Here is a 12,703-nt window from a genome sequence, read left to right as displayed (position 1 = left end):
TCCAACCACGTGGCTAATTGCAGGTGTTTCAGATTACACAAAGTATAATTCAATTGACTGCTTGAGGCCTGAGGGACTATTTGTACGTGGACTAAACTATCTGAGTCACCTGATCTTTTTCTTTTTCCTACAAATGGATTGATGCATCTTGGTTTTGTGTCCATCACACAAATAGGTTTTTTTTAAAGGAATGGGCTTGTATTGAAAAAAATCACTTGGTTTTTTAAAAATTACACAATGAATTACTTGCATGTTGCACCAGCAAACCATACTGTTTGCAAGAATCCCCTACTGGGTGACTATGAAAAGTTTATTTATGTTAACCCTTAAACGCCGACTGGACGTATCGTAAGTCGACTAAAATTGTCTGTCGGGTGACGAGTGAACGTACCGTACGTCAACTACAAAAAATTTCAACCTTCGGTCAACTTTGACTCGACCGAAATGGTCGAAAAACGCAATTGTAAGCTAAAACTCTTACATTCTATTAATATTCAATCATTTACCTTCATTTTGCAACAAATTGGAAGTCTCTAGCACAATATTTCGGTTTATGGTGAATTTTTGAAAAAAACTTTTTCCTTACGTCGGCGCGGTAACTCGGCCGAAAATTTCAGAAATTCTTTCGTCACTTTGTCGTAATTTTTGCACCGTTTTATATTAGCCGTTACATAAAGTTATATATATGTAAATGTGTGCAGTTTCATGTAAAATACAACAAAAAACAACCCATGGTTGTAGCTTATATAAGTTTTGAAATATTTTCATATACAGTAAATCACGATAAGTGCCAAAATTTCAACCTTTGGTCAACTTTGACTCAACCGAAATTGTCGAAAAACGCAATTGTAAGCTAAAACTCTTACATTCTAGTAATATTCAATCATTTACCTTCATTTTGCAACATATTGGAAGTCTCTAGCACAATATTTCAATTTATGGTGAATTTTGAAAAAACTTTTTTCTTATGTCCGCAAGTATGTAACTCGCCGAACATCTCAGAAATTCTTTTGTCACTTTGTCGTAATGTTTGCACAGTTTTATATTAGTCGTTACATAAAGTTTCATATATGAAAATGTGTGCAATTTCATGTAGAATACAACTAAAATAACTCATGGTTGTAGCTTTTATCAATTTTGAAATATTTTTATTTATATAAGTCACAATAAGTGCCAAAATTTCAACCTTCAGTCAACTTTGACTCAACCGAAATGGTCGAAAAACACAATTGTAAGCTAAAACTTACAATTTAGTAATATTCAATCATTTACCTTCATTTTGCAACAAATTGGAAGTCTCTAGCACAATATTTCGATTTATGGTGAATTTTTGAAAAAAACTTTTTCCTTACGTCATACATGTAACTCGCCAAACATCTCAGAAATTCTTTCGTCACTTTGTCGTAATGTTTGCACCGTTTTATATTAGTCGTTACATAAAGTTTTATATATGAAAATGTGCGCAATTTCATGTAGAATACAACAAAAAATAAATCATGGTTGTAGCTTTTATCAGTTTTGAAATATTTTCATATGTACCAAAATTTCAACCTTCCGTCAAGTTTGACTCAACCGAAATGGTCGAAAAACGCAATTGTAGGCTAAAACACTTACTTTCTAGTAATATTCAATCATTTACCTTCATTTTGCAACAAAATGGAAGTCTCTAGCACAATATTTCGATTTATGGTGAATTTTTGAAAAAAACTTTTTCCTTACGTCCGCGCGGTAACTCTGCCGAACATCTCAGAAATTCTTTCGTCACTTTGTCGTAATGTTTGCACCGTTTTATATTAGTCGTTACATAAAGTTTTATATATGAAAATGTGTGCAATTTCATGTAGAGTACAACAAAAAATAACTCATGGATGTAGCTTTTATCTGTTTTGAAATATTTTCATATCAATCACGATAAATAGAAAAAATTCGACCTTCGGTCAACTTTAACTCGACCGAAATGGTCGAAAAATGGAATTGTAAGCTAAAACACTTACATTTTAATAATATTAAATCAATTACCTTCATTTTGCAACAAACGGGAAGTCTCTAGCACAATATCTCGATTTATGGTGAATTTTGAAAAACTTTTTTACGTCCCGCTTAAGCATAATCATGCATCATTTTGTGATAATATTTTCTCTATGTTGCTTTGATCGTTTTACAATTTGTTATATACCAAAATCATTGCAATTTAGTGTACAATACAAAGAAAAAAAAACTCATTAGCTTTAACCGTTTTGCTCACAGTGCGATTTGTATACAATTATATATGAAATTTTTTGTGCTGTCATATATTTCAATATTTATATATGATAATGATATTTTTTTTCATTTCTGATGGTTGCATATTAAACTTCAGGCAATGACAAAAAAAGGAGCCAAAAATGAACTCTTAATCTTGAAAACTAAGCGTGCTGTGATTTTCTGAAAAAAACTTTTTTTCCCCTTTGGTGCTAACTCCCGAACGCCGCCAGCATACGGCAGACACTTTTGTAAATAGAAGCTCGGCGTTTAAAAGTTAAAAGAGTTAGTTTTTCAACTTGAAGTGTTTCTTGCCATACAGTTTGTAAATATGAAACATTTATTTCTTAATCTTAGGGTATACAGTATTAGTTGATCTTTGTTTTGGAATGAATTACATCTTTCTACTTTCAGTCAAAGAATTGTCATCTTAATGGACTTACCCCAGAGGAGTTAGTTAAACGGGGAGAACTGGTTAATGAAACTGGAGGTTATTTCATTGTGAATGGTGCTGCAAAGATAATGAGGTTGGTCATTTCTTTACACAGGTTGTAAATCATATATTGTATGCATAATTTTTTATTAGGTTGAATTGTATTGTAAAATTAAATTAAGGTTATCGGTATCATATTGGCTGATATTAAGCTTTCAGTCTATGCAGTTAAGTGAACACTTGAATTCTTTTATTGCAGAATGCTGATTGCCAATCGGAGTAATTATCCAATGGCAATGGTCAGAGACTCTTGGAAAAAGAAGTTAGAAGGCATTACTGAGAAGGGTGTTTTAATGCGCTGTGAAGCTGTTGATCAGGTTAGAGATTTCAACATGGTGCACAATTATTTTTAGGTTGTTTTTTCCTGTGAGAGTACAAACGTTCACCTTTTATGTAGGAGAGTTCCCAGCTTTGGCTAGAAATGGCTGTTGACACATGGTAACAAAGTGGTTTGCTGGCAGGTAGGTGAATGGCAGAGCACAGTCAACTCACCTATCAGTAACTCAGCACTTTAGATTTGAAAGTGAAGAACTTCGTCTCTCTTCACCGTGACTGAGTAGTCATACAAAGAGCAATATAAGGTCAGTCTTTGCTATAATCACAGAATTATGGGCAGAGGTTCACAACCATATAAGTTTCTGAAGTTTTTGGAAGTGTCAGTCAACTCCATGAAATTATCTTCCCACCTTAGAGTTAAATCTTCTGTATAAAAGGCAATATATTGTATCCTCATAGGAACAAAGATGGAATTTTCGTGATAATTTGTATTTTTCCTAGATATATAACCCAGAGCCCCTTCTCATAATCCCACTTCACTCATCCCTACACAATCCCTGTTGCCGAAGAAAAATGTGCTGGCTTACTGAATGGGGAAATGTGGTGTCCCACCACTCATCTAGCTGCCATCAGTCAAGTAACTTGTCACCAGTCCTCTACAACTGTTTCCAGATGGCATCTGGATTATTCTTATGTATAAGACTCTGGTTTTATATCTAGGAAAAACAAAAGTTCCCTGTAAATTATGGCAATACCTACATAGTATCACCATTATGTATTTTTTTTTTTTGCACAAATTAAAACTAGAGGAAAGTGGGTTTTTTGGCATATTCTTTAATCAAAATTTTCATAATCTAGTTTTCATTGTGGATGGTATTTTAATTTTTTATTCAGGACTTGAAGCTCAATTTTCTCTATATTGACAGAGTCATGTTTTGAATGTACTGCATTATCTTAAAACTGGCGAGGCCAAGCTACAGTTTATGTTAAGGAATCAAGGATACTTTGTACCTCTTGTCATGGTGCTGAAAGCCTTGATGGACTTTACGGATCACCAGATCTTCTTACACTTGATAAGAGGCAGGGAGTCGGATAAATATTTCAAAGAGTAAGTGCTTTTTGTTGATTGATTTTGTTATTTTCTCATTTAGCTTATATCCTGTGTAATGTGTATACAGTAATGAGAGTACTACTGAGGTAATTTCACACTTGTTTCTTGACTATTTGACTAGTAGTCTGCAAAGCCCAATTATCCTTTTTACTTTGTTTATAGTATTTAATTATTGCCACTGGACTGGTACTACGTTGTTGTATTGTTGACTGTTTTGCTATTCATTATTTGCATAATATTTATACATATATGTATACCATTGCTGTTGCCATTGGTAGCCAACAGGTTTTTTTGTCAAGGTTAGATTGGTGAGATAATGCTGTAATGTTTGATCAATCTTTCTGTCACCAGGATCTCTTTATTGTCAATCTTTTGGAGGTTGGTTTTACTGGTGTCTGTCTAAAGCTTACTGGTGAATTATATTGTTAGGAATATGAAAAGTTGTCATCCGATTTCCTATACCATAGGCAGTGTAGCAGACCAGCTGCATCATCTTGGAGAACATGTTGAACAGCATTCTATGGCCTCTGAGGACCGGGACCTTGCTACTCCTCACTTTGGGATTGAAGTCTTTACAACACTGACAGTGTTTCTCACTAATGTGAATAGATGTGCTGTATTCATCTGTAACACAGCATTTATGGCAGGAGCCTGTGACAGTAATAATCTTCTGAAAAATATGCTTTGCCACATCAGTTCATGCCTACTATGCTTGCCAGGTGTGGCACCTTCAATCTTACAGGATGCATATTCTTTTGCAATTGAGACTGACCATCTTGCAATGACACCTTTTAAGTCTCACAAGCAACTGGATGTGCAGTGTAACTGTTGTCTCAAACGGGAAGGGTCATGCTCTTGCCTCACTTGTGACCAGTTGTGCATGTCATTTACTAGCTTATTTTGGCTTTAGGCTGAGTCTTAGTGGAGCCATATATAACTGCATTGGTATTTGACCATTGTTCATATATGAAACAAACCCTCTGTCTTAACATTAACGTAAACTTGTAGTGCCAGCTGGAATCCGGTAAAATCGATAAAATTGTATATGCAAGGGACCAGTGGCATCTGTCCTCAGTCACGAGTAATGTGGGACCACCTGCACCCAAGCAGTACTCCGTGACTCGTCAGTTACTCTTTTACCGCCTTTGAGAGAGGACATGTTGTTCTGTCTTTCCTCTCTAAAGCCGGTTTGGTTTGCCCATTTTTGCTTTCTTTCTGTGTTTCAGTGTGTGGATTTCTGCTGTTTGTGGATGTGTGCTTGGATATAATAGATCCTCTTAACCCTCTTGCGAGTATATCTCCTGGATCTCGTAAGAAGCTAAGGAAATGTCAGGGTGTTGGTGGCTTTTCTTGTTTCTGCTTCCTAACTTCAGTGAATACAGATCCTTATCCATTGTGTTGTAGATGCAGAGAGAATGTATGTAATGCAACTAATCCTTGTTCTATATGTCAAGATTGGTCAGTGGAACAATGGAAGAGGTTTTATGGGAAAGGTCAGCACAAGAGGAAGGAGATGACTCCATTTTGGGTTGAAGGGGATTTGTCTTCAATTTCTTTTGTTCAGTCTCCTTGTGATGCTGTCCCTTCGTTAGAGTTTCCCATGCACCCTTCTTGTTTGTCCATAGATTCACTGGGGGATGCATTTGGAGGGATTTCGGGTAATTATATGCTTAATTATGCCTCTTCTTTCCCTTTGAGGAAGTGGGCGCAACACCTTCTTTGTCTTATTTTTCAACTCCAGATGCTCAGAGGATGGCGGGCATGTGGTCTGCACTAGGTCTATCAGAGGTACCAACCTTGGATGGCCTGTTGTCTCACTACATGGCTTCCCACTACCCTCCAGTCCCTCATTCTTTGGGTGTCCCTTCTCCCCCAGGCCTCCAGTACATGGGGTCAAGTATGACAACATCCTCTGGGACGCATATGGTACCAATTTCTCATCATTTTGGGATTCCCTTGGTGTTGCCTGCAGTGGTACCAACAGACTCTTTACCTGTTTCACTTGGTGTAGTGATGTCACAACTGGGTCCATCAGTGACGTCACCTTCTAACATGGCAACTGTGGTGACGTCAAATCCTACCCTTTCCATGCCGACAACAACAACTACGTCTTCTGGGATGACGTCGAATTCTGTGTTGACGGATTCGTTAGCGAGAATGGTGGTGGTGATGGAGAAATTAAGAGTGTTAGAAGAGAAGTTTAATAAGGCATGCAAGGAGAAAAGACATAAGTCTTCTTCTTCTGAATCGTCATTGGCTTCGTCGGACTCACCTGTTGTACCTGTGCGTGCTCCAGTTAGGTGTTGGAGGATCAGGGACACTGTGGCTGCTCCTTGTGCCAAGAAAAGAAGGATTTTTCTTCTTCTTCGAGCCGGGACTGCTAGATACCTTTGTGTAAGCAAAATCAAGATTCGGCCGTGGGCTCTGTCTTGGAGGTTGGTGGTCATGGTTCTTCCATAGCCGTTCAGCCTAGGAAGCCTTCTTATGTAGGACTGAAAGTTTTGTCAGTTCCAGTCCGAGGAATGAGCATAGACATAGCGGGATTGCCTTCAAATAATGTCCGAAGGTTGCCCTTGGTGGCTCAACGGATGAATAATATTTGCGGTGGAGTTCCTGTGTCTCCAGTACGGCCGTTTAAAGCTAGGAGGAAAGATGACAACACTCCAGTCATGAGAGCTAGGTTACTGGAAGCAGAGGACTCATGTTTGGATGACAGCGAATGTTCATCTTCTAGACCACAGGACAGTGAAGTTGTTGTTCGGCTGTTGGTCAGATGTTCAAAGCCCAGATCTCCATGGTAAGTGCCTAGTTCTCCCCTGATACGTGTTGGCCGTAGAAGTATGGATGGATACAGGCGTAATTCGTCACAAGATCAGTTGGACGTGAGGGAACGGGGGACGTTTAGGTTCACAGTCGAAGAGCAGAGAAAGGATTCAACGGTGGTCGCTCCTTGGACATCAATGTGACACAACTAGGCCAAGAGAAGACGGATATGCGTTGTGTGGTAGGGGTCCTTCAGCTTTGAGAGAGAGCATTCATGATATTCCGGTGCCTTCCTCTTATGGTGACAACTTGGTTAATGAAGCGGAAGAGTGGAAAGTCAGGAGTTTCTTTCCTCTTAGGCAGAGGTTATAGATCTGATTCATCAGTTTAATAATCTGTCAAAGAGGACTGAAACTCCTTCAGTGATTGCTTCTACTGGAATTGAAGCACTTTTAGGACCTAAAAAAGATATTAAGATGTCCTTTGAATTACCGTGCTCTAGTCACGCGGAGTCAGTCCTGTGCCATGTAAACTCACCGATTTCGGAGCAGGATAACTGTTTACGGTTGAATAGTCGTTCAAGTTGCTCCCTCCTCCTCTGTCTCGACATAGGAGATATTATATGACTCCTGTTATTCCGCTGTTGGGTAGACTGATCAACCTAGACGTTGTTCGTTTGAGACCAGGTCTGACGATGGATCAAATCAGAGTGGAATCTCCTTCCCTTACGTGTCAGGAAGCCACTGCATTGGAGTTGACGGCCTCTTTTATCATCTAGACGGCATCTGTAGCTAAGATTGCCTCTTTGGATTCAGCAAGTAGTTCAGTATGTGAGACAGTTTTTATCAGATTGCTTCAATTTGGTTCTAAAGCTATTTCATATTTAACTAATCTGAGTGCCAACATATGGGCTAACATTATTTTAATGAGAAGGGATGCAGCCCAAGCCAAAATAAGCCGCTCAGTGGATGTGGACTCTGTTGTCACTCCAGAATGGGGATATTTTGGAGTCCCAATTGTTGTTACCTAAGGAGAAGTTAATAGACGTCATACGGATACAGGTATTATCCTACTTACAATAGGTTTAAGTTTCAAAAGACCCAGCATTTGTTGGAAAAAACCTATCTCGAATATAGCTTAGCCTACACGAGGGTATTCAGCACCATCTATACATATATGGTAGCCTGGCCTACACTATAAAGTGTACTCTGTACATATATGGTATAGTAATTATTAATATCAGCTAATTTGGTAGGTTTATGCAGATTGACTTATGATGATACAATACAAAGAGAAATTGAACAACAAACAAGAATTAGCTTAGCCTACTCTATAGTATATCGTATACATATACGGTAGCCTAGGCTACATTGTACCATACTCTATATTCACATATTAATAGTGTATTATACAAACATGAACATAACGAATATTCCTTTTCCATGGATCTTTTAAAAAGTTATGCTGTACTTCACTGTATCCAATACTATTGTATGTACTGTATTCTCATATTGCTTTTGTATTATAAATTGCGGTCAATGTTTCGGTTTGGAAATCAATTATGCGGTAAGTTTATTTCGCAGTATTTAACTCAGTTCAGCGCGTTTTTCTTGTCTAGTTAGCGTAAATGAATCTCTGGATACTTTATTTATATGGGACAAGGTTACTTTCCATTATACGAAGTGTTTTTAAGTCAAAATATAACTTAAATACGCCTCATTGTGAAATTAACTTAACTATTATTTTTGTTAATAGATGATGGTGGCAGTTGGGGGCATGTTTTTTTTTTGTGGAAAAAAATCAAAGATTCCATTTGCTATTTTCACTTGATTTTATCATAATACGAGCTTTACATATTTATCTTTTGTTGGCGTGAAAACAGCAGCAACATGTGTTCTTTCATGCCCACTAGTTTTGATTAAAATGCATTTCTCTCCAATTTTATTTATGGTCGAGTTTCATCCATGTTGCCGATGCTCAATAATTTATAGTCATTAGCAGCTTGAACTTTGTTCAGCAACAACTTGCAGCTTAAATTTAGCAGTATATTTCCTTGCCGATCTTTTCTCCATAGCGAATAAGGGTATGATGTAAAAATATATCAGTCTTATTCTACTTAACATCATGTGTAACGTAACTGCGGTAGTTGTTTACTACCATATGATGGTTGAAATACAAGCAAAACAGCTGTTCTTATCCAATTTGGTTATTAGCAAAAACAGCAGTTTCTCGTTCGGTTGTTTATGGCTATACGCATTTACCCAGGAGTGTAATATTACTAACAATACTTTTATTATTCTCTGTTACTTTTTTAACTAGAAGATGGGATAAAGAGATGGAGAGAAAGAAGTTGGTCTATTGTAATTTGGCCTCTCTTGCTGCCTGATTGTATGCTGTTTCCTGCGCTAAATTTAAAAATATTTTTTAAATATTGTGGTATCAGTATGAAATGCTAATCCCATCGTAAAATCTAATTATCGTAAGGCGAATTGTTGTAACTCCAGCACTACCTGTGCTAACGACAGGCTTGTTCACCAAGCTGTTAGTAAGTCTAATGTGAGTCGGTCTAACGTTGCGAGGCAGACTCAATAGGCTCTGCAAGAGAAGTTGGTAAGATCTACTCCTGCCCCTAAACCTACTCAACATGCTCCATCAATGAAGAAACTATCCCAATAGTGGCCCTTTCAGAGTCGACCTGCAAGAGGCAGGGGTATGAGACGATAGAGTGGGCTCCTCTCCCCACTTAGTGCTACCAGTTGGGGGGATGCCTGGCGAGCCATTGGGCTGTGTGGCAGACATTCAGGGCAGAGCCGTGGGTAGTAGCTGTCCTGAGAAAAGGTTATCTACTTCCATTCGACTTCACTCCACCTCATTCAGAGTGCCCTCTACCGCACCTTTCTTACAATCTGGGATCACAGAAACATCTCATTTTGCAAGAAGTGAAGAAAATGGAGAAGGGAGCAGTAGAGCAAGTAACGCTTCCTTCTGTCTACAGCTGGATCTTCCTAGTACCGAAGGCCAATGACGGTTGGAGGACAGTAATAGACCTGTCAGGACTGAAATTTTTGTCAGGAAGACCAGTTTCAAAATGAAGTCTCTGAGGATGGTCTTGGCAGCAGTCAGAGAAGGAGACTCTAAGCTGACCATAGATCTAAATCTAAAGGATGCGCACTTTCAGATCCCAATCCATCACTCATCACGGAAATTTCATTGGTTCAGTCTTGCAGAGCGGGTGTTTCAGTTCCAGGTGCTTTGTTTTGGCCTGACAACATCTAACCAATTGGTTCTTAGCCACGTAAAATAAATCTAATCCTTCGGGCCAGCCCTAGGAGAGCTGTTAATCAGCTCAGTGGTCTGGTTAAAGTATGGTATACTTAACTTCCTCAAGTGTTCACAAGAGTGTTCACGTTGATGTCGACATGGGCTGCCCAAGGGGTCAGACTGGTAAGATACCTGGACAACTGGCTGGTACTGGCAAAATCCCAGGGGAAGTTACTTAAGGACAGAGATTGACTGCTTCAATTTTGTCATCCTAGGCGTTGTGGTAAATTGGGAGTAATCGAATCTGGTCCCCAGTCAAGGATTTTGTATCTGGGTATTATGTAGACGCAATCAGAGAATAGAGAAGTGCAAGAATGTGATTGTGTCCTTTCTCTCCAAGAAAACACAACCAGCAAAGCAGTGGCAAGTAGCTCTGGGACTACTAACTTCTGTAGAGAAATTAGTTCCTCACGGACGTCTACATATGTGGTCTCCAGCAACGGATCACCCTCACGTGAAAATTCCTCTGTCTCTGGAGGTGAGGAAAGACCTGCTGTGGTGGTTGGATGACTACAGTTTGACAGTAGGAGTGTCTCTCCATGTGCCCTCTCCAGATCCTCTGTTATTCTTGGATGCTTCAGCCAAAGGTTGGGGTGCTCATATAGAGGACCTTCTAATTTTGGGAGAATATGACAAACAACTCCACATAAATGTGTTGGAGCTGAAGACAGCATTCTTAGCATTGCAGAGTTTCAGGAGAGGGTAATGGGCCATTCCGTAGTTTTGATGTTGGACAACACTACAGTAGTGCCATATGTAAACAAGCAGGACAGGGGCACTAGTTTCTGGACAACTTCGCTTTTTGACGGTCCAACTACATCAGTGGGCTGTAGACAATTCAGTGGAGATCAAGGCCAGATACATACCAGGAAAAAGGAATGTGGTAGCAGGCAAGTTAAGCCGTCGGGAACAGATTCTGGGAATGGAGTAGTCTCTGCATCAGGAGGTGGTGGACAGGCTGTTTCTCTTGTGGGGGAGACCTGTGATAGATCTCGCAAGTTACAATGCAAAACTGGAAGTCTATTGTTTAGTGGTGCCAAACAGGGCCGCAGTGGCAGAGGACGCTCTGCAACATCCTTGGGACAATTTGGACATATGTGCTCTCCCTGCGTTTTGTCTGATTCGCCAGGTCCTGAACAGAGTAATGAGGTCCCAGAATCTCAAGATGACGTTGGTAGCTGCTCTGTGGCCACAGGCTGAATGGTTCCTGGGCCTGCTGTCTCTGCTGTCAGAAGTTCCAAGAGAGTTACCTTCCTGGCACAGTCTTCTTTGTCAACCTCATGTGAAGAGGTACCATCAGTCGGTACAGTCCCTATCTCTTCACAGGTGGAGACTATCAAGTATCTCCTGTGAGTGAGAGGTTTTTCTCGCGGAGCAGCATCTCAGATGTCAGGATGTATTAGGAAGTCTTCAACATCCATATACCAGGGAAAATGGTCTGTCTACTGTGATTGTGCTGTAGATGGGGTTCTTCTCCACTCGGATCTTCTATTCAACAAACAGCTGATTTTCTAGTCTTTCTCAGAACAGAAAAACATCTTTCTGTGTCTGCCACGAAGGGCTATAGGGCTGCTCTAGCACTAGTTCTGCGTATGAGAGATGTAGTTATATCTACATCTTGGGAAATATCTATGTTGATTTAGAGCTTCAAGCAGTCTTGTTCCCCTAGAGAACTCAAACCTCCTGGTTGGGAATTGGCTTTGGTTTTAACCAGTTGTAATCGAGCCCCCCTGTTAACCGTTGCGACAGGCTACAGATTGAAACTTGACCCTTAAGGTGGTTTTCTTGCTGGCCCTAGCTTCAGCAAAAAGGATAGGCAAATTCCATGGTCTGTCTTATTATGTCAGACACACCAGGGGTTGAAAGTCTTCAGCTTTAAATTTATTCCAGAATTTGTTGCTAAGACTCAAAATCCTTTAGTCCACGGTGAAAGATTTGTCTCCTTTTCCATACCTTCTTTGGGAGACTTTGTTGACAATGACCCTGACAAAATATTGTGCCCTGTCAGGGCGCTGTATGCCTATCTGAAAAGGACGCGACATCTCAGACTGGGTTGTTGCAAACTTTTTGTTAGCACAGGCCAGGTCAAGAAAGAAGTGTCCAAGAATACTATCTCGTTTTGGCTGTGAGAAACGATCATGAATGCCTATTCACCTGCATCAGGAGCTTCAGACAATGTCCCGCAGGCAAGAGCGTATGATGTTAGAGCTCTAAGCTCCTCATTGGCATTCAAGAAGAACACAGGCGGTCCCGGTTTCATAGTTCCGTTCTTGAACCCGAAAATCGCTAAGCCGGAAAATCGTCGAAAATCGTCAAAAATCATAAGAAAACCTTACTTTTAATGCTCTGGGTGCATTGAAAACGATGTAAACTGCATTATTATTGAGTTTTACATCAAAAAAACCTTCAAATTATGATTATTCTGCCGTTTTGGGGCCATATTTCTTCCGTCGGATCGGCTGCTCAAACAACATGGTCGTAAGCCGGGAAATAATTTC

General features: G+C 39.6%; 1 protein-coding gene across 2 annotated transcripts in view; it reads left to right on the top strand.

The window, feature by feature from the left end:
• RpI135 (RNA polymerase I subunit Rpl135) overlaps positions 1 to 12,703 on the top strand; it is a 164,906-nt gene that overhangs the window by 27,995 nt on the left and 124,208 nt on the right. The window contains exons 4-6 of one of the 2 annotated variants that reach the window (XM_067083406.1): positions 2,656 to 2,768; positions 2,934 to 3,051; positions 3,937 to 4,118. In XM_067083406.1, coding sequence (XP_066939507.1) covers positions 2,656 to 2,768; positions 2,934 to 3,051; positions 3,937 to 4,118 — 413 coding nt within the window. Of the gene's footprint in view, positions 1 to 2,655; positions 2,769 to 2,933; positions 3,052 to 3,936; positions 4,119 to 12,703 lie in introns of those variants that run through there. The other variant, XM_067083407.1, reaches the window with a different exon arrangement.

This window comes from Macrobrachium rosenbergii, chromosome 40 (genome assembly GCF_040412425.1).
Source record: "Macrobrachium rosenbergii isolate ZJJX-2024 chromosome 40, ASM4041242v1, whole genome shotgun sequence".
NCBI classification, from domain to species: domain Eukaryota; kingdom Metazoa; phylum Arthropoda; class Malacostraca; order Decapoda; family Palaemonidae; genus Macrobrachium; species Macrobrachium rosenbergii.
Note: the sequence above shows the minus strand (reverse complement) of the source record. Positions and strands in the feature narration are given on the sequence as shown.